This window comes from Hermetia illucens, chromosome 1 (genome assembly GCF_905115235.1).
Source record: "Hermetia illucens chromosome 1, iHerIll2.2.curated.20191125, whole genome shotgun sequence".
Taxonomy (NCBI): domain Eukaryota; kingdom Metazoa; phylum Arthropoda; class Insecta; order Diptera; family Stratiomyidae; genus Hermetia; species Hermetia illucens.
The window spans coordinates 27,851,529-27,874,715 of record NC_051849.1 but is presented as its reverse complement, the minus strand read 5'-3'; the positions used below and the strand labels follow the sequence as shown (position 1 = coordinate 27,874,715).

General features: G+C 43.4%; 1 protein-coding gene across 1 annotated transcript; it reads right to left on the bottom strand.

The window, feature by feature from the left end:
* Positions 1-619: 619 nt before the first annotated feature.
* LOC119646297 (serine/threonine-protein kinase 3) lies at positions 620-22,668 on the bottom strand. Its single transcript, XM_038046711.1, has 10 exons — positions 22,347-22,668; positions 9,481-9,607; positions 9,256-9,390; positions 8,641-8,786; positions 3,045-3,183; positions 2,718-2,979; positions 2,525-2,655; positions 2,192-2,408; positions 1,738-2,129; positions 620-1,671 (listed from the first exon to the last, which is right to left on the bottom strand). The coding sequence occupies exons 1-10, from the start codon at positions 22,358-22,360 to the stop codon at positions 1,492-1,494; spliced, it is 1,743 nt and encodes a 580-aa protein (XP_037902639.1). The 5' UTR covers positions 22,361-22,668; the 3' UTR covers positions 620-1,491.
* Positions 22,669-23,187: the final 519 nt, after the last annotated feature.

Here is a 23,187-nt window from a genome sequence, read left to right as displayed (position 1 = left end):
GCAAAACCGGGATGTTTGCAGTTCCTTATTAAGGCAGCCCTAGACCGGGTTCCCGGCGCGTTGATGATGATGATGGAGATTTTTGAACGCATTTTTGAAAATTTACCGTAATGCCGTCCGTCCTGTCGCTCTCTATGATTCTGAGTGCTGGCCAACTATAAAAGGCAATGAATGGCGTTTTGCGATAATGGAGACGAAGATGCTGCGTTGGACTAGTGGCGTGACACGTTTGGATCACATCCGAAATGAGGATATCCGCGATCGTTAGGGCGTCGCATCGATCGTGGAAAAATTGCGAGAGGGGCGTCTTCGATGGTATGGTCATGTAATTCAAGCATCGCGATTGCATGCAGATCAGGCATTTGATAAAATAAAATGGCGAAACTGATCACGACGAGCCGACCCGGTTTGTGAACGGGACAAAGACTGAAGAAAAAGAAGAGGATGCTATCGAATGAAAGAAACAATCTCATAATGTCGTGAACATTTAGGCAGCGGCAGTAGCTCGAACAAAAGATCAATGAAATGAATCGAAAGCAACTAAAATAAAATACGATAAAAGAAACAAAGCAGAAAAAATACCTTGATCCAACTGAAAGAATAAAATAAACAAAAAAAATTTCGATATTAAATAACTATGTAATTATTTTCTTCATATCGACAATTGCTTTCTCTTTTGCTTTAACTTAATTTCAACTAAAATTAACAATAATAATAATTGGTTACTGGTTTTCCTCTTTCGAAAGAAATCTTTCATTATCTCATCCCCTTGTAATATTACCATTTTTCTGATCTTTCCTTTCATCATAATCAAATAATACTAACAAAAAAACTAGGGCTTAATTAAGATAGTCTCTATACACAATTGAGAAGGATATGAATGTCCACGAAATGAATCGATTCAAAACCGTGACCGCCTCTAAGGAATTTCAGAAGCAGTCATAGTTAGAATATGGAAATATAGAAACTAATTACAAATGGTGCAGTTGGCGGATAACTTGTTGCGTTTTGAGATTCCAATTCGCCGATAATCCCTTGGCTTTCAGTTGAGTTGGATTGTTTTTCTGGGCTAATATGCGAATAGTAAACAATTTGCCTGATCAATTTTAAATCGATTCTTCGCCGCTTCATCATTCATAAAAATATACACTCCCATTTGCATGACTTACCAAGAAACAGGACAGTATCGTAACTAATACTATCTCTAATAAAAGCAAAAAATGGCTAGCAACAATTTTACGTAGTTTCCTAATTACATTTATGCACTATTTGAAGTCTTCGGAGATTTTCGTTTCGATAGCAGATAGCAGTTTTAAAGGCTGGGTGTATTTTTATTCTAGGACAAACTTAGAGGTTTACATCCATCATCGAAAGATATCGATATAAAATTGGCTGTATGAGTTGTTTCCTAGAGAAAAAATGCCAGGAGCTCATCTCTCCTCTTTTGAACAGTTTTTCCTTTCCGCTAATATTCAATAGGTTGAATTTCATCTAGATTTTAATGAGATTATTATTAATGTTTTGCTGTCGCTTACGCTTCGCGTCTATGGCATCAAGTATTGGCTGACGCTTGGCACTGTATTTTCGATCAAGCTCTTGAATTTCTCGCTCCATTTCCGCGTCGATATTTTTAAGTCTTTGCTGTAGATCGTCGAAACTGAGGAATTTTAACTGCAAAAAGGAAAATGTCATAATAGTCATTCGAGGTTCTTTGAAGCTCTTAAATCTCAAACTTACAAATTCAAATTCGCCGTCAACGAAATTTCTGTGATTGAATTTTTGTCCATTATCCTGGTGGCGTCCAGGTAAATTGTCTATACCCATTCCGCCGTGATGGAACATTTGTTGCATACCCAATTGGTTGGCCGCTGAGATTTGATTCAACTGAAGTTGGAGATGAGATTGATATCGTGACGCAGCTGCCGCATTGTTCTGGACATTAGTCGGAACGGGTGCTGTGGGAGTTCTCGGTTCTTGAGGTATGGAATTCTCTTGACCATTGGTAGCGACTACGTTAGTAATGTTTTGAGCAGCATTCGGACTACTGATCGCTGTTTCAGGCTTCTTTCGGTCAAAGTGATCCAAGAATGGTGGTCGGTACTTTGGTTTGTCTGGATTGGTGTCATGTTCTGTAATATATGTTACACAAATCATTACACTCAGACTTGTAAGGAATGATATCGATGCATACGTTTCATTGTTGAATCCTCCGAATCACTGTTAATCACCATAGTTCCTAAATTAGATTCTAACTCTACCATAGTTCCGCTATCGGGCACCAGTGTGCCACAATCTGTGTGCGCAATCATAGTCCCATCTTGCTCCTCGTATTTCTCAGGTACCAGTGTGCCAGGGTCTTCAGGGAATTCTTTGATTGTTCCGGAATTTACATGGTGCTCCTCTTCCTCCTTCAAATTGAAAGAGATATCCAAAAATTATAAGAGAAACAGCATTGAATTTGCAGAAACAAGGCCATATCCAGGGCCCTCATGTATATCAGTGGAATTCAAATCAAACTACTCACTATCTCATCCTGTTGCGTTTGTAAGCTTTTCACCTGACTAATACCCAGCGATGATCGTGTTCGTTGACTGTCACGTATCTCACATGCTTCGGCAATCATTTGACTTAAAATAGTTCGTGGTTTTGCATTTTCTGTAAATTCCATTAACATTTAAAACACAAAAGCTCCGTAATTTAAACAAATCCGCACTTACTTATAAACTCATGTTCCAATAGATCACTTGCAGTGGCACGTTCTTCAGGATTTTTAACTAAACACAAACTTACAAAATCTATAAATTCAGTACTCCACCGATCCGGTTCACGGAACGATGGCGGTGGCTTTTGTGGTATCATAAAGATTGCTCTCATTGGATGTATATCACCATAAGGAGGTTTACCTTCAGCCATTTCAAGCGCTGTAATGCCCAGCGACCATATATCGGCAACACAATCATAACCGATTTCTTCGATCACCTGCAGAAAACAAAAATTCTGAATAATGTCTGCATACAAACTCAAAGACTTTTCAACAAACTCACTTCAGGGGCCATCCAGAACGGCGTACCTATGACCGTATTTCTTTTTGCCATTGTGTCCGTCAGTTGTCCAGCTACTCCGAAATCTGCCAATTTGGCATGACCTTCTGTATTTAGTAAAATATTTCCGGCTTTTATATCCCTATAATGGAAATTATCAAAATATTTTCAACGCATTCTTTGATTTTCTTTTCAACTGATGTACAGGGTAGGCCATTTACTGTCGGCTCGTCCATGTAACTTTTGGCAGGAATGTCAGATCGAAGCGGCAGTCCAAGGCAATTTATAGCATGGAACAGTAGACTCCAAAAGAACGCGCTGAATTAATTCAGCTTTACATTCAAAATGAGCTCTCAATTGTGTTAACACAACGTGCATTTCGTAAAAAAAAAATAAAGTGAAAAGTGTTTCATCTAAAAGCACTTTGTAGCGTACGCAAAATTTAGTAACCACGGTAGTCTCACCAATACCAGTCACGCACGCTCCGATGAAAATATTGAAGCCGTACGAGCCAGTATTGAAGAGACTCCGAGAACATCGAGTTATCGCCGTTCCCAGGAGTTAGACATTGCAGGAACCAAGCTCAGGCGCATAATTGGTATCGATTTAAAAATGTTGCGCCACATCACTCCGCCCCCAAATGAAACCGGCGGGTTGTCCGTAGGACGAGAGGCAAGACTTGAGTCCAGGACGGAAGGCCATGAGCCATAATCGCGGCTTTTAGGGTCCGGTGCCAACGCTCCAGCATCCCATTGGATTGCGGATGGTAAGCCGTAGTGCGCTGGGGTTTGAATCACAGGAGTTTGCCTAACTCCAAGAAAAGGGTGGACTCAAATTGCATTCCCTGGTCAGTGATGATCACTGCAGGGACACCAAAGCGAGAGATCCACTCTCCACAGAGGGCTTCGGCACAAGATTGCGCTGTAATGTCCTTCAGAGGTATTGTCTCAGGCCACCGCGTAAACCTGTCGATGATTGTAAAGCAATTCTTGTAACCGTGCGAGTCTCGCAAAGGGCCTACGATATACAGGTGTAAGGTGTGGAACCGCTTGGTAGTGCGGGGAAATGAGCCAACTTTTTTTCTTACATGCCTGATGACCTTACACTTCTGGCATGCGATGCACCCTCTGGCCCAGGAGTCGATGTCCTTATTCATGGAGGGCCAGAAGTATTTCTCGGTGACTAACCGATTTGTCCTCCTAATGCCTGGATGCGTTACGTCGTGAACCGCGTGGAACACTTCCTTGCGAAAGGTGGCCGCGGTCCCTTTTCTCAGTATTCGCAGCAAAGAGAGAGGTTCGAGCCGAAGATGGGCAACTCCCCCGAAATTTATATTTGGGGTTGGATTTGAGGCTCTGAAGTACTGCGTCATCCTCCTGCGTCTTGGCGATAGCCGAGAAGTCGAGTGAGGTGGGGATGTTAACCTCGGAGAAACGAGACAAAGCGTCAGTAACTATGTTGTCCTTGCCGGACACGTGCTGTATGTCGGACGTGAACTGGCTTATAAAGCTCAGGTGTCGAAGCTGACGAGGGTACGCTTTGCCAGGCTTCTATTTCAAAGTATACGTTAGAGGCTTATGTTCAGTGAACACAGTGAATGGCCTGCCTTCTAGGGAGAAGCGAAAGTACTTAACGCTCAAGTACGCGGCGAGCAGTTCTCGATCGTAGATGCTGTAGTTCCGTTGAGGGGGATTTAAATGTCTGGAGAAGAAGCTCAATGGCTGCCAGACTTTATTCACCTTTTGGTGAAGAGCAGCACCTACTGCAATGTCAGAGGCATCAACAAAAACGACTAGGGGTGCATCTTGTAGGGGAAATGCCAAGAGTCGGGATTTGTGAAACGCGCGGACAGCCTCTTCAGACCACACAATCTCTCGTGTGTCCTTTGTTTTGGGGCCAGACAAGTACGCGTTCAAAACGGACTTGTTTTGGGCGGCCTTTTGCAGGAAACGACGATAGAAGGTTAGCATGCCCAAGAATCTCCGAAAATCCTTCACAGTTTTCGAACGCGGAAAGATTGTAAGTGCTTGCACCTTGTCTGTGTCGGGCTGTATTCCATCAGGGGAAATGAAGTGGCCGCGGAATCTCACCTGTGTCTGGAGAAACTTGCATTTATCAACATTTAGGACTAAACCAGCCTCAAGGAGACCTTTAAAAATGCACTCGAGATGAGCTAAATGCTCAAACTCTGAGAAAGAAGCGACCAAAACATCATCCAAATATACGAAACAGAGGTCGAGGTTTCGCAGGGCCGAGTGAATGAACCTTTGAAAGGTTTGCGCCGCATTGCACAACCCGAAAGTCATCCGTGTGAACTCGAAGAGTCCGAAGGGTGTGCATTTTGCCGTCTTTGGAATGTCTTCTGGAGCTACAGGGATTTGGTTAAATCCAAGGTCGAAAAGATGCGACAGTTTGCGAGATGATGCACAAAGTCGTGGATGAGTGAAATAGGATATCGGTCTGGAACAGTATGTGCGTTTAGCCTTCTATAATCCCCACAGGGGCGCCATTCGCCATTTGGCTTAGGGACCATATGGAGTGGAGAAGACCAACAGCTGTCCGAAGGTCTGCAGATACCCTGTAGCATAAGATGTTCGAATTCTTTCCGTGCAATAGCCAGCTTCTGGGATGGTAGGGGACGCACCTTTGAGAAGATAGGAGAACCAATAGTGTTCATGTGGTGCTACAGATTGTACTTCACTGGTTTAGAGAGACTACATTCGGTAGTAATCGGGCTGAACTTTTGGAGGAGTGCCCGAACACGAGAGTCAGTAATGTCCTCCAAAAGTACGGAAAGATTGTTGTTAGGAAGAGATGAGATTTGGCCCGACGAATTAATGTTGGTTGTGAAGTCTATAAGGGACCTGTTCTGCAAGTCCATCAGCAACCCATAGTGACACAAGAAGTCTGCGCCTAAAATGGAGAAGCTGACATCTGCCAGGATGAATCGCCACGGGAACGTCCTACGCAAGCCAAAACTCACATTCACTTGCCTGTACCCGTATGTGTTAATGCGCGAGGAATTTGCCGCCGCAAGTTTCAAAGGTTGAGAAAATAGCCGATGATGCCGGGGTACGGGAAGAACCGAAACCTCCGTACCAGTACAATAACTGCACCTGCTGAGAGGGTCATAAATTGTTAAGCGACGTGGCGCTGTGTTCTGGGTGGCCGTCGCCAGGACCCCCCGCGGACCTAGTTTTCTGAGGTAGGCGCGAATTTACACGGGATCGTACATCTGCTGGTTTTTTACCGAATCTGCGATGGTACCAACAAATACTTCAGTCTGTAGGTTGTCCTGAGGACCTGCTACCCGATCGCCCTTTTCGAGCAGAAGACCGCGAGCGAGCTCGCGACCTGGCGCCCGAACGGTGAGCGTCCAGCGTCGCCCTCATCTCAGCCATACTGACTACAAACGCAGCCATCTCGCGCCAACTTCGTCAGAAGGCTGCTGAACGGCCGCTATAGTTGGACGCGCGTACACCTTATGCACCTTATCGGCCGCTGCCAGCGCCTCCAAAGAACCGGAGACGCACGCGAGGACCACCTGGGTGCTCTCCGAAATTCATCGCAGCCAGAGCGACTTCAACAGATCGTCGTCGATCTTCCTCCCACCCAATTGCCTCATTTCGTCAACCTGTCAGCAAGTGATTCAGCTTAGCTGGCTCACTTACCGACAGGCGCTTGATCAACTCTGTTTTCAATACCGTGTGGGAGGCCGATTTTATTATGTCGGCCACCAGGAGAATGGACTCCTCATCCAGGCCCACAATCGCGTAATTAAACTTTGTCGCGTCCGCCGTGATCCCGGACATCTGACTACGGCAGGCCCCACCCACAAATGCCACGTTCGACAGAACAAGAGACACCATCGACGCACCTCGAAGCGAGCGCCTGATGCGCAGACCAAAATGAAAGGAAACTCGCCACAAGAGCGGAACTCCACCGATGAATTTCCAAAAGAGTATCGATGCCGTCTCTTGCGGCGGCTTAATATTTATTGTATGAAAAATGAAGTAATAAATAATAACTCTGGTTCAAACCATGCAGAAGTACACCATTCTGCATACGTGCTCGATGTTGCGGGGAGTTCTCGACGGATTCTCCCATTAGCCTACCACTGGCCACCAGCGCCCCTTTAGTTTTTAATTAGGTAGAATCGTCCGAGCCTAAATGCCTGGCACTTAGTGCTACTATTAGGTAAAATCCGCCGAGATTGTGATAACTCGGATAATGATAATAAGTACTCAAAACTTGAATTTTTCCTGCGGCGGCTTGCAGTGGCAGCGCTTTTCTTTTTTGAGGTTGGGGATCCTGAGCGTGTGATTGATTCTTGACGGCGGCTCCGGCTCTCTGCGGCGATGTCGTCGAAGTCAGCTTCCGCTTGTTAGAGGCTGGCGGATCAACGGTCTGGTGAGTGATTTCAGCACTAGACATCGGGGGCACACAAAAACCAACAGAATTTTTCGCGTCTCTCCCAGCGAATTAAACGGCACGATTTTTCCAGTCTGCGCTAATACGGGACGTAATCGGCAGAATTCTACTACAGGGCGATCAGGTCCTCGAAATTAGTGTCGCGCCTGGTTCCTTATGGGACATAGTTTAGCCACCATCTGTGCAACGAGAGGCTCACAAAAGAACAGCCCGAAACTAGCTCTGTGACGATGTCGGCTCTTGTTCAAGTCCTGGCTGCGCTGCTTCGCTCTACTTGGGCACAATTGGCGCAATTGCAAATTTCCGCACAGACCTGCCTTTTTGTTCGTTCCAATCGGGCGAGTTCTTCGGGGTCACCACTTTGGTCTGATACGACCTGACTGATTAACCACGGTAGTCTCAGCAATACCAGTCACCGCACGCTCCAATAAAATTATTGAAGCCGTCCGAGCCAGTATTGAGGAGACTCCGAGAACATCGAGTTATCGCCGTTCCCAGGAGTTAGGCATTGCAAGAACCACACTCAGGCGCATAATTCGTATCGATTTAAAAATGTTTGTACAAAATTCAATAGGCACAAAAATTAAACCCAGCTTATCTGAAGCGCTTTGATTATGCCAAATGGGCCGTCGAAATTGTTCGCAATGAACCAGACTTTTGGCGAAAAATCATCATGTCAGACAAGGCCAATTTTCGGTTAAGGAGGCGTAAATAAGCAAAACTGTCGCTTCTGCGCTACCGAAAATCCTCAATTAATTAAAGAACAGCAACAACAACAATCCAAGGACTCTAGCTCAACTCAAAAACAACATTCGACGCGAAATAGCCGGCATATTGGCCGAAATATTGGCCAAAACGATGGAAAACGTTAAAAAAAAGAGCACATTTGGCCATCAAGGCCAAAGCCAAACATTTGAAAGATATCATTTTCAAAAAATAGCTGGAAGAACTAAAATAAATGATTTTTAATGTTTTTTTTTCATGTTTTTCACATTAAATGGCCTACCCTGTATTATCATCACAGAGCTTTGAATCTTCCCGAAAATGCTTTACCTAAACCCAAATTTTCAATGCCAATAATATTCTTGTAAAGCATCCCACAAACTTTCCGGTCTGAATGCTCATAACTCTTCAAATACCAACTTGAACCTCATATTCGTCTACCTACCTATGAATTTTCCTTCGTAAATGTAAATATTCTAGGCCTTTCAGAGTGTCACTTAATATCGTCGCAATTTCCTCCTCAGTCAATGTTTTCTTTCTTAGCCGCATGATGTCCGATACACTGCCAGCCCCACAATACTCCATACATATCTACGGAACGAAACGACGAATAAAAGTAAATGTAACATAAAATCATCCCAAATAAAAAAGGTACATCATTAGAAAAGAAGTTGAGCGCACGAGCCTCGACAAGGGCAAGGACGGTTAAGTGAGCTTGAGACTGCATGATACGACGTAGCTTGGCTTCCTTGATGGTCTTGTATTTATGCAAAAATCAATAAACTCAAAAAGGCCAAGACCACAATATTCTTTCATTTTTCATCGTACGTGACATGGTAAAAGCCGACAAAAATATAAGCTTCCGATTAACTCCCTCCGGACGATTTTGCCGTATCATATTCACTAGCCCGACCTGTCATCGCACTTCATATGCATATTTAAGTGGCGTTCACTACCCTATTCGGAACATTGACGGAACTATGAGAGAAATGCCGCAGTCGATACTCGATAGTGCCAGCACGTTCGCCCCGCACGCTCAACAGTAACTTAGAATACTTACCCATAAATCATACTGTTTAAAATAGCTTCCATAATATCTCACCACATATGGTGAATCGCATTGTTGCATTATCGATATCTCCTTGATGATTTCATGTAAATCGGATTCGACTGGGACCAATTTAATGGCAACCACCTGTTCGAATTAGAATTGAACAAGAATTAGTATTCATCGGCCGGAAAATGCTAATCAGTATTGCGTAACGCAGTCAACTGGACTACTCACCGCACTACTCTCCTTATGTAATGCTTTGTAGACAGATCCATAGCTTCCTTCACCTAATTTACAAATTATATCAAATACTTTCTCTGGTGGTTGCAACAAGCTCTCCTCCGATAACTTTTTTAATTCACTGCAAATAAATTGGTTCGTATTTTAATTGGGTCAGAGTTCATCATTCATTCAAATTAATCGATAGAAGACACATATGTTCGAAGAAAGAAGTAAGCGGAAGGAAATATACTTCTCGGGGAAAAAATAGAAATGCGTGACCCCAATTCAGAATCGGAACCTAAAGGAAAATCGATTGAGATTAAAATATAGGACGCATTATGATGGAAGTGTTCACCATAATTTACGAGATCTAAGATTGATTTTTTGAAATGTTCAGACACGATATTCACAGGATTAAGGTTATGCCCATAGAGCCGTCTATTGCGTAAAAATTTAAGTATAGTAGATAACAATTAATGATAATTCAGTGGACGTACTACTACTACTACGAAAAACGAAAGCCGGAGTCAGGGTGAAAATCATGCGGCCCCTTATTGCCCCTTTGAAATGAAAATGAAATGTCTATTCCGGATCCCGAGATAATTCCAGTCTCAGTGGTAATTCACTCTTTCTCAACCCCTTCTCGTCAGTCATACAGATTATACTCCCATGGTAGCAATGATCGTAAAACAGCCGACAGGTACTGCGCAATGCTGGTACCAACGAACGTTTACAGAAAACGCCACAAAATGTACAAGCCCTTGCCCCTTTGCAAAAAAAAACAAAACCTATCGACTACGTCGCCCTTCCGTTTACGATCCCCTGAGCAGACACAACTATTTGATTGATACAAACGCTGTAGTTTCGATTCTCCCTGTATCCAAGTACCATATGGCTACAGGCAAGTAGACCGGAGGTTGGGACTTCGACGAACTTATTCATGCTGTTTCATTATAGTGGACGTTAGGAAGACGTTGCACTCTCAAAGGACGCGGACTTATCAAGAGCTCAAGCAAGCGGAGAAGCGACTTCACAGACGGAAAAAGGAAGCCTGGAAGAACCAGCAGGTCTGTGAATTCGAAAAGCACAGGGAGCAACCCCACCAGGTGCAAGTTTTACCAGCAAGTCAGCAGGATGAAGCCTTACACATCTCGATGCTCATCCTGCCGAGGCAAAGAGGCAAATCTCATTTCCGACAGAATAGGCATATTGGAGCGATGGGTTGAATACTTCGATGAACTACAGAACAACCAGAATATCAGTGTGTTGGAGGTCCCGCCAACTAAGACGACGGACAAATACTGCCACCACCAAGTTTAGAAGAAACAGTCCGTACAATTCATCGGCTTAAAAATCATAAGTCGCCAGGAGCCGATGGAATTACAGCCGAATTGGTTAAATATTAAGGCGACCAATTACACCAAACGGTTCATCATCTTATACTCAAGGTGTGGGACAGCGAACGCATGCCTGACATCATTATCTGTCCCATATATAAAAAGGGAGATATCATACAGTTCAACAATTATAGAGATATCAGGTTCCTGAGTACCATCTATAAGATATTCTCCGCTATCTTGCTAGGTCGGATAGCTCCATACGCCCAGAACATCATTTGCCCATACCAAAGAGGCTTCAATCCAGGCAAATCAGCAACAGATCAGATTTTCTCTCTGCGGCAAGCGATGGAAAAACTGTTGGAATATGGACATCATAACATAAAATAACGATAACAGCTACGACGATGAAATCCGCGCACGGTTGTTGGCAGCCAACAGAGCCTATTTCAGCTTACAAAAACGGTTTCGCTCGAAACGTCTCACCATAGGGTCAAAGCTCTTACTGTACAAGACTATGATCTTGCCAGTTCTTATATATTCCTCGGAAACCTGGACTTGGGTTCTTAGCAAAAAAAATTGCGAACTTTTGGCCGCGTTCGAGAGAAGAATCTTCCGAGGAATGTTTAGCCCCCCATATGAGGATGGACGATAGCCTATAAGCCTACATAACGATGAAATCTATGAGCGATACCATGATCGTCTGGTTGTGGATAAAATCCGGCTCAATAGGTTACGGTGGGCGGGACACCTAATCAGTATGGATGAGGATGATCCAGTCCGGAAAGTCTATAAGGGCAATATCTATGGTAGAAAAAGAAGACGAGGCAGACCCTGTCTGAGATGGAGCGATGTCGTAGATAAGGATGCCAGATAACCTTTAGGGATATCGAATTGGTATACCTCGGCGCAAAACCGAAGTGTCTGGAGTTCCTTATTAAGGCAGGCTTCGACCAGATACTAGCTGTTGCGCCGTTGATGATGATGAAGATTCTGCAGTCAATCACCACAAAATAACTAACTTTATCCGAGCAGATGTCGGTATGGAGAGTATTTCAGAGTCTAGACGCCATACAGTGGCAGCATAGTGATTTTTTTCAGATTCTTCGAGTAGCTTCGCGGAATGGGTCCGTGAAAGAATTTCATCATTCAGCCCCCGTACTTCGTCTTTTTCCATTAAATATAAGAGCTGACGCCAACTTTGGAAAATACTAATCGAGGTCTTTCATTTGATGCCCCACATGACTGGATAGGCAGAATTTAACCTACCCCCTTCCTTAGCAGACCCCCTTAAAATCAACGCAGAACGATGAACCTCACTTATGCATGCGGGTTTGTAGATTCCACCTTCCGCTGAAGCTCAATTAGTATATTTGGTAAAATTCATTCATCGCCTACATGGCTCTGGCAAAATTGATGCTGAATATAGGTGATCAACGACATACTTGCAGGCTGCGTATAGTCAACGTGGTGAATTGCAGTATGCAGTCTCAGTTTCGGGAACAGTACTGTATGTTTTGCGTAGCACACATAAACTGTGTGCGGTCTATAGAAGAATAGCCCTATTCTGCCTTCAAGAATATTTCGGATGATGCGATTTAAATTGGACACCACATCCGATTACTCCCCGATTGATGTCAGTAAAAATGATAATGAAATTGAATAAATAGAGTATAGTCATGGAACGTGGTGGTCTCTTCATTAAATTATTTCTTTGAAGCCCTCATTGCTTCTGCAGATCTACTTAATTTGCATTCTTTGGAAATGATCATTGGATCTTCGAAAGAAGGCAATCAAATCAAATATCAAAAATTGAGAACTCTCTCGGTAACTTTTGGATTTTTACCAAAATAGGTCTAGAGAAAGAAGTGAAGATTAAAACTGAAAATTAATATTAAGAAAGTTCTTAGTTTCAGGATTACAGAATAGGCATTAAGAATAATGATGGCGCAATAGTACTATTTAAACGCCAACCCCAAAAATATTGTAATTGCTCGGGATTATTCAGGTCAACAAGACATCTTTTGTCCAACATTCGAACCGAGATACAAATTACATAGTATTAAAAGCGTAAAATTACGTCTATCTGTAAAGTCTGACATATTGTTAATAGCACATTCCAAGACCAGGTGGAAGAGGAAGACCTGAGGCAAAGTACTTAGTACTATCCTCAGTATAAACCCGTGATCAAGGAAATAGCGGTGGACACTCAGTTTAGTTGAAAAAACTCCACAATATCTTATCCTACCTGATCACACTCTTCCGTCAAAAGAGTGTAAAGCAATTGACCTGGTTCTCTAAATTGGGGGTTCGAAGCGATGGACCAACAACCCGTCAACCACCGAAAAAAACAAGTACAAAAACGGGATGAAAAGAATCGGACTGGATCGATACCACGGAAACGACGACGCAAATGAATTAATGACTAAGCTCTTGGATAGTGGAATGTTAAATCAGTAAATAAATCTGATGTTGTCGAAGGCCTATTCCAACAGGTCAGCAAGAACAAGCTCAAGATTTTAGCAATTCAGGAAGCGAATTGGACTTATTGAGAAATAACCGACATGAGGTCACACACAATCAATCTTCAAACAACGTGGAATACTATTAAGGAAACGTGAGTTTAAAGTCGCTTTCATCGTGGATAGGAACTTTAAAGTAAATGTTATGAACTTCAAACCTATACACGAAATATTGTGTGCCCTTCGGATTAAAGCAAAATTTTCTAAACTTCTTGTCCGGATAGCTACGTGGTTAGACCACAAGGCTATCATACGGAAGGTCGCGGTTCGAATCTCACTGGTGGCAGTGAGATTTGTATCGTGATTTCACGTCGGATACCAGTCGACTCGGCTGTGAATGCGTACCTGAGTCAAATCAGGGTAATAATCTCGGGCGAGCGCAATGCTGACCACATTGCCTCCTACAGTATAATGTAGTGTACCGTTACGGTCTTGAATGAAGTGCTCTAACACACTTCAAGGCCCTGATCCAATATGGATTATTGCGCCAACGATTATTATTATTATATCTAAACTGAATTAAAAGATGAAGAAATCAAAGAGCAACTATTCGACTTATTGCCTCAAATCACGTCACTGAATGGGCGTCCCGAGATGGCATTAGCTTCAACCAGATATACCACGTTCCCATCACCCTCGACATGACATCATATCGAAGAGCAAACTGCAACTCCAACCACTACAAGGTAAATGCATTTACAGGTGCCGAAAAGACACGCGAAATGAAGACCCACTTGAAGAATTTAAATTAGAAAACTAAACAAGTCGGGAAACCGGAAGCTTGACGCTTCAAGTATAAAAGGTTTTGTGTTTCTCTATGTCAGGAACATAACGCAGTTCTCCATTTGCTGATAGCATTGACTCGAGATATTTAAATCACTCAGTTCTGTCAATGACAGTAACCTGCCCAGAACTGAACGATTTCAATATCTCGAGTGAGGCGTTATGGGTGGTGTGACCACGTTATTCGCGCTAACGAGAATTCACCTACCAATATTGGTCAGAACATCGAAGTCAATGGTAAGTGACCAAAAGGCCGCCCGAAACAACGGAGGCTTGATACACTGGATAGGGATTTAAAACCCTGGTGATTACATCCAGATCGGGCATTTGATAAAATAAAATGGCGAAACTGATCACGATGAACCGACCTCGCTTGTGAACGGGACAAAGGCTGAAGAAAAAGATGTGAGGAGCTACGAGTGCATGACAGCTTCGTGTCACATAGTTGAAAATTCAATTGCCCTTTAGCTTTTAGAAAGCGATTTAAATAAATCATTTGATGGAAACCCCTGTATTGATAATAGTAAACCTCATACGCTTCACACTCTAAGTTTAATATTATTAGCCAATGTGAAGAATTTAACCTACAACAGATACAAACAAGTCGGGAAACCGGAAGCTGGGCGCTACAGGTATGAAAGGTTTTGTTTGCTTCTTCTGTGAGTATATTTGAGTGTAGAACTATCCCATTTGTACGTAGCCCGTTATGTATATGCATTTAGAATGTCAGAATTAGTACTTCGGTTTGTAAATTTACACGGTAAGACAACTTCGACCTACTGTAACTTTGTTACCAATAGTATCATTTTGATCAAACTTTTAGATAATACAGTTCATATTACATTTTATACTACTACCAACTTTTATAACTCTGGGATAAACTTAAGGGGAGTTTTGCTCAATTTTCCCAAAAATATGGCAATATACTATTATTAACTTAATTTGAAGAGATATTTTGAGGCAAGGGCACCATACAGAGGCAGCTTCATGATTTTTTTCAGATTTTTCGGTTGGGTAGTTTCTGAGAATGGGTCCGTTAAAGAAATCATCACTTTCCACCCCTCCCACTCCCCCCTTTCTAACAAATCTCAAAACTAATACCGGCTTCGGAAAGTACTAATCGAAATTTCATTTGATACCACACATGACTATATTCGGTGAAAAAAAAAATTACACCCCCCCACCCCCCTAAATCTCAACGTAGAAGGATGTCACTCACTGCATGTCTGGGCGTTCACAGTTCCCACCTTTTCAGTAAATTTCTAAAAGTTGGTAATACCCTATTAGTAAGTTTATTTGAGCAGATATCGGAATGGGACATATTTTGAGGCTTAGATTTCTGTGCGCGAACATCTCAAAACATCTTGATGTTCATAAATTGATAGCTGAGGAGCAAAAAATATGCGCAAAAGGCTCCCGGTAGCTGTAAAGCAGGCTGTCCACCAAAAACGAAACATCTCGACAGCCTACATCGACTATAAATCAGCCTTTGACTCCATATCACATTCGTGGTTACTACAAGTGTTACGCTTGTATAAAATCAACCCGAATGTCGTTCTTCCACTGAGAACAGTAATGAAGAATTGGAGCACGAAGCTATCGGTATCTTCGCAAACATCAGGAGAGATACCAATCAGGCGTGGCATTTTCCAAGGCGATTCTCTAAGTCCACTGTGGTTTTGTTTGGCTTTGAATCCGTTATCCCATCTTTTGCATGAAAGCAAATACGGGTTCCAAGTCAAGCATGGCATATTGTCGAAATGTACATTAAGCCATTTAATGTACATTGACGACATCAAATTGTATGCCAAAGACGGGAACCAACTTCGTTCCTTGCTGGACATCACCATCCAATTCAGCAGGGATATCGGCATGCAGTTGGGTTTGGAGAAATGTCGCATAAAAACAATTGTTCGGGGAAAACACACCGACAAAGACGGATACAGCCAAAATAACATCCGAATTAAGGGTATGGATTCGGACGACGTCTACAAATACCTCGGCATATTGCAAGCAACAACACCTGCTGTGGCAATAATCATAAGTTGCTGGGGGAATTTGAACGGCGTCTGGATCTTGTCCTTAAAACTGAGCTGTACGGGAAAAATAAAATCATGGCAATCAACACCTTCGCCATTCCCGTGCTTCTATACACTTTCGGTGTGATACAGTGGAGTAATACTGATTTAGAATCTGTCAATAGACGGTTAAGGGTAGTTCTTGCAAACAACAACATGCACAATAGAGCTGCCGAAAAATTGAGGATCACTATCCCACGTCATCAGGGAGGAAGGGGGATACTTGATTTAAAAACGTTGCACTACAATCAAGTGCATTCTCTTCGTGAGTTTTTCTATGAGAAACAATCCTCTAGCCAAATACATCAGGCTACCGTCATGGCAGATAATAAATTATCTCCTTTGAACTTGAGAAGCAGAGAATGGGATCCCATGTCGAATGTTACTTCAGTCCAACAGAAGATCGACATGTGGAAAGCGAAACCCATTCACGGAGGTCATATCAAAAATTTGTTGTTGTCAGGCATTGACATCGAAGCCTCCAACAAATGGTTGACTAATGGTGTACTGTTCTATGAGACCGAAGCATTTCTAACTTCAATTCAGGATGCTTCGCTCCCAACAAAAAATTATAAACGGTACATTCTTCACGACTCCTCAATCACCAACTCCAGTTGTAGGTTATGCAACTGTGAAGAGGAGACCATCCAGCACATAACATCTGCGTGCAGGATGTTGAGCAGTACCGAGTACACCAATCGTCATAACTCCGTCTGGAAGATTCTCCATCAAAACCTTGCGTTGAAGTATAACTTAGTGGCAACCTACCATCCTTACTATAAGTATACCCCGCAGAGAATCTTGGAAAATGATCGGGTCAAACTACTGTGGGATCACACTATTGCCACTGACCACAGTGTTAATCATAACAGACCCGATCTAGTTCTGCTTCTGAAGGAAGAACGAGCGTGCTTTATAATCGATGTAGCCGTACCGTTAGACCGGAACACTGTTGAAAAACAGCACGAAAAAATCCGGAACTACGGCCTCTTGGCAGACGATATGAAGCAGACTTGGAGACTACAAAAGATTGAAGTAGTCCCAGTAGTAATTTCAGCGACGGGATTAGTCCCGCAGAACTTACATAAAGCGCTGAAAACGCTCGATCTTAGGGCTGGACTATACATGGAGATGCAAAAAGCAGTTATCCTTGCAACCTGTGCTATAGTCCGAAGAGTCCTGTCCGGTAACAATCTGACCTAATGGGTTTCAGTCTTGATCCGCACTGTCTTCGATATAAGATCCATGTCTCTGTAGTGTAGGACCTCCGCGTCATTGGCTGAAGTGTTTGCGACAATCAGGATGTAGTAATACATTTTCGCATGGTCGCACACACTTTGCGTTAAAACGCATCATCGCTGTGATGCGGGCCTTTGGATGTTGCCTTCAGTCCATCCTTAGGTTGGTCGCCCCTCGGTGCGGTTGGGTGGGAAGAGGGTCCGTGGGCTTTTTGAACTATAAAATAAAAATAAAAATTGAAAAGATGACCTCCCTCGACAGAATTTTTTCAAAAAATTGTATTATTCCCCCTTATGGACGGACACCCCCCGTGAGCGGACAAAAATTGCACGACGGTCGGTGTCCGCCCTTGAGAGTTTTCACTGTATCTTTCTTATACTGAAAAAAAATTATTTAAATTATTTTCCTATTATTTTTGTTTGAAGATTGAGGAAGCCCTAATTCCGCATCCAGTTGATGTCGGACCGGACCCAAGGAAGAAACTTTTTTTCCACGCTGCTCCGAATTGGACGCAGCCGTCAGTCACTTTTTCGAATTATTGAGAAGAAACTTTCTGCCACACTACCCCTAGGACAGAGATGAAACAGCGTCTGATGAGTTTTCGAACTATTGGGAAGAAACTTTCTTCCACACTGCCCCCAGAGCAGAGATAAGGCAGCGTCTGAAGAGTTGCCTCTGCCCTGGACAAAGCCGTCAATTACTTTTTCGAATTCCTGCCATTTGTTTCTTTCTAGTTTATGGTTTGAATGAAATAAATATTTTAAGCAAATATCAAAACGTTTTTGTGTTTTTAGTGACAGATCCCATTTAGAGGGAAAGCGTGATCAATTTTGTGATGTATAAGCGTATTTCGTAATTGGCAATTGCTTATATGTTCGTACTGTGTGAGATGCGAAGTACAATCCAAATGGAGAATATTTGTCAGACTCAGCCACAAACATCAGCCTGTTATCCGGGCCAGATGCAGGCATTTTTCTATTTGATGTCTAAGACAGACACAAACATTTATCTGGCATCTTACAACAAAATTTGGAAACAAAAATTTAGCTAAGACATACATTCGTCTGCATGATGTTTGAGACAGACATAGACCATACCGAAGAGGTTAAACTCCAGGCAAATCAGCAACAGATGAGATTTTCTCTCTGCGGCAAGCGATGGAAAAACTGTTGCAGTATGGACATCAGTTGCACCATCTTTTCATCGAATTTAAAGCCGCCTATGACAGCATAGCCAGGGTAAAACTGTGCACGGCCATGAGAGAATTCGGTATCCCGACGAAATTGATAAGACTGACTAGGCTAACCCTGACCAATGTGCGAGGCCAGATAAAAGCAGCAGAATCACTCTCGAGACCATTTAACATCAACAACGGTCTAAGACAAGGGGATGCCCTATCATGCGTCCTCTTCAATCTGGCTCTGGAGAAAGTGATTCGCGATACCGCGAGAGCCATCATCCTCTTCAAGTCCACCCAACTACTAGCCTGACGATATCGACATCATGGGAAGAACAACCCGAAATGTACAGTCTACCTTCATCCAGATCGAACAGGCGGCGCGAGATCTTGGGCTGCACATTAATGAAGGTGTGGCGTAGCAGGGTTAACAACATTCGAAATTTATTTCGAATGTTGTTAATTCGACCGATAGATGCCACCACCGGTGTTCTCCGTGGCGGAGTAGGGCTTGATATTTGACAAGAAAAATCGTAGAAAAAAAGATTATATATTGCTACATTATTAATTAAAAAAGTGATTTACAACAATTGGTGTAGGTGAGGTGAGAAGAAAAGGAATTTGTGTTGGAATTAGAAAAGTTTCCAAGAGTATTCCATGTCCGTTCTGCCGTCGATGTTAGACATTTCGATGCAAATCGAATGGTCGTACCAAGCCTAAAAAGGCAAGACGAAGTACATGGTGGCATCGAATCGCACTGGTCAAACGAAAACAATAAAGATAGGAGACTACAACTTCGAAACCGGTGGAAATTTTTCCTATCTAGGGTCGAAAATCACCATCGATAACAGCTATGACGGTTGTTGGCAGCGAACAGAGTCTATTTCAGCTTACAAAAACTGTTTCGCTCGAAACGTCTCACCATAGGGTCAAAGCTCTTACTGTACAAGATAATGATCTTGCCAGTCCTTATGTATTCCACGAAGACTTGGGTTCTTAGCAAAAAAGCTGCGAACTCTTGGCCGCGTTCGAGAGAAGAATCCTCCGAAGAATTTTTGGCCCCCTACATTAGGATGGACGATATCTATGAGCGATACCACGACCGTCTGGCTGTGAATAAAATCCGGCTCAACAGGTTACGGCGGGCGGTTCAATTAATCCGCATAGATGACGATGATCCAGCCCGGAAAGTCTATAAGGGCAATATCTATGGTAGAAAAAGAAGACGAGGCAGACGCTACCTGAGATGAAGCAATAGCGTACGTCAGGACGCCAAACAGCTTTTAGGGATATCGAATTAGTGGACCTCGCCGCAAGACGGAGGTGTCTGGATTTCCTTTATAACGCAGGCCTAGATCGGATACCGGTTGTTGCGCCGTTGATGATGATGATAGACATTTGTTTAACACAAGCACATATTTTCGTCTGCCACAACAGTTTGCCTAGAACAAATCTTTATCCGGAACAGACATTTGCCTGCCTGATATCTGAAATGAGTACAGACACGAAACACAACTTCCACTAACAACCAAACCAGTTCCTAATTTCTCTCTTCCTTGACACCAATCCCCAAAGTTATTTAGTTAGAAAGTTAACTAGCTAATAAATAAGCTGATTCGTAAAGCACAAACGTGACTGCTCATAATTTCATAATGTAGTAGGTAGAGATCAGTGGCCGCTCCAAGGAACCCAATTAGTACTGTGGTGCGCCAAAAACTCCTAAAACTATGATTGCTCTTATGAGAGCAAGGAGGCAGAGTCCAGCCGGCTCACATCTTCAGCATTCATGAAAGAAAGCTACTCTCCCACCATGCACTTCTGAGGTCCACGTCTGCTAGAAAGTGAGAGTAGATTCCGCCCTTAACAGTCACCAGCGGGTTACAGGCTGCACCCGTCGAAGAACTGCCAAGAGTAAAGCCTCGCCTGGCTAATCCGTCAGCTCGCTCCCCTCTATGTTCCTATGACTGGGAACCCAGAGGAGGATGAACTTGAGCGTGCCACCGAGACTGTTCAGCGCGGTTTTTCACTACCCCACCAGCCTGGATCATGACGTCGTGTAGTACAAGGTCTACATGGCCACTTGGCTGTCGGTCAGAATGGCTATGTTCTGCTTGGCGCTCGGATCATGCCCTAGCAATCGACAGGCTTCCAGTATCGCCAGTACTTCCGCTTGGAATACACTGGCGAAACCCAGGAGACCATACGACTCAGAGACACTTTGAGTATTCGAGAAAACCACCGCACCGACTCCAAAAACCATCTTTGATCCGTCGATGAAAAATACTGTGTCATAACCTTGCAACACGCCGCCGGTCTTTCACTCTGCCCTGGTTGAAGTCCAACTACCTTGTTTTTGCATTTTATGGAAATGTGGACTTATTTTACGAAGTGGCAGCATAATGCGGTAATTCTGCAATTCTGTTGCTAACAGGACCCAAAGTTGTCCATTTTAATAAAGAAATTGTTTTGTCAAGATTTAAAAACAAAATGTTGGCACTCGAAGCAACACTTAATCGACTAGACTTCCCAAAAATTTTACCCCCGGTCAGGAGAAAAGTTTCTGCTGCCCAACGTATAAACGGAACCGCATCATTTGTAATAAATGATCGTAGCTAAGTGCCTTCTTAAGTGCCAAAAGATAGTAGGCTTAGATCTCGAATTTTACTTGATCCCTGGATGTGTGGTTGTATAAATCTGAAAAAGTAAAGTGCGCCTAAAAGGGGTGCTTCTGCTCCACTTATTGAGTACGAGTCATGAATTCAAGACAAAAAGATTTCCATTCGGAACAACGACTTTGCATGAAGAACTGAAGAATTCGCTTCCCACGCACACATCCCATCTACGTAGATTTCGGATTCTGCGAAAAATCACAATTGAAAGGCGTCGAGAGCTCAAAGTGGGAAGAAACCAAGTTGCAGCCGTCGAGCGATAAGGTGGCCCCTCACCTCGCATCAAATCAGGGCCCCTTGCGCCAGACCATCAGCTTCTTGGGATTTTTCTTAGGCTTATCGCATCACGTCCACGGCTGGCGATCTCGCATTCCGCGGAACAGGCAAAGAGACCGTTTGATATGGAAACCAAGAATGCGGGCTTTATCGCTCCGCCGCCTGGTTGAGGGAGCATTTGTTCTGCGATAATCAAAAGCGTTTATTTGTTTACTATCACTGGCGCTGCTTAGCTGATAAGGTCGCCGAGCAATTGTGCCTGGGGACAAGCTGACTGCCGACGAAAACAAATGATTTCTATTGACAGATGCACGCGCTCCGCACACACCGCACGCCAGTCCACGTCCATCGTGTGGGGCCCACTTCCAATTCAGGCCCAAGACTCAGCTGAGCTGCCGAATTAGGAGGCGTGCAGGCGTTCAAGTGGAATCCCAAAGCGAAAGTCAAACTTCCAAATTAAAAATGCATGAGACAGCGACAAAATCGATATAAGAAATTGAAACCAGCGCGGCCGCTTCCTTGTTTACATTCAAGTCAGGAAGAGATGCTTGACGTCGTGACGAGGTCACGTCGTACGTAATTTGGGACCGCCGCAATTGGACCCCCTTTTGTAAGAGATCTAAAGCTGAAGTTGCGCTAGAAGTTCGGGCTGCCCCTACACCTGGCCGGAATGCATCGAGTCACGCCGGCATTCCAGATCTATCAAAACCTCTTGGGCGCAATCTGCAGACGTCCCATCCAATTGTGGCCGCACACATTTTTCTGTCGTCACCTCAACAACGGACTTGGCAACGTACCTTTTGGAAGACATCACGAAGAACGGAAAAGTCCCAACAGAAGAATGCAGCGAAACATTTAAATTAGAACCTAAACACGACACTCGTTCATAACTTCTTTCCCTGATTCAAGCGATTTCGACATTCACACTCGAGATTTCACTGTTACACTCGGCTTTGAGCGAATCGCGCGAACAGATACGCACACGTTTTTGAGTTTTAATTTTCGCGTTTTCGCACTTTTCCCGAATTCATACAAAAGATGGAAAAATCAACCCCGCCGTCATGTCAAAATGTTTTTGTCGCTTTTTGTGCCGTGTGTTCCGTGTTTCGTTGCCGCACGTTCGCTTGGATTCTGCGAACAGGTTGGCCAACTTACTGCAGGGAATTAGCTGCGAATAGAAACATCATATGGCAAAGAAGATTAACTTGTAGAAGCGCCGCACTTTGGAAAAATTGAGAATTAAAGTTCGTGTTTTGCTTGCAGATAAATTAGATGAGAAAAAAATGTTCCAAAAACATGCAACCACGGAGACTATAAAATATAATCTTTTACGAATATTTTAATAATAACAATCGTTGGCGCAACAATCCATATTGGATCAGGGCCTTGAAGTATGTTAGAGTTTTTCATTCAAGACCGTAACGGTACACTACAGGATCACAGTACCCTGTAGAAGGCAATATGGTCAGCATTGCGTCTCGCCCGAAATTATTACCCTGATTTGACTCAGGTTCTCATTCACAGTTGAGAACGACTGGTATCCGACATCCAGTAACGATAACAAATCCCTCTGCTACCAGTGAGATTTGAACCGTGACCTTCCGCTACGACGGCTAGCGCTCTAACCACTTGAACCAT

What these genes read in the sequence shown, in the direction of transcription:
- LOC119646297 (XM_038046711.1), bottom strand. An exon ending in CGTTCTGGATGGCCCCTGAA is followed by an intron (nt 2,980 to 3,044) that starts GTGAGTTTGTTG and finishes TGTTTTCTGCAG; the next exon opens with GTGATCGAAGAAATCGGTTA. An exon ending in ATTGGAACATGAGTTTATAA is followed by an intron (nt 2,656 to 2,717) that starts GTAAGTGCGGAT and finishes TGGAATTTACAG; the next exon opens with AAAATGCAAAACCACGAACT.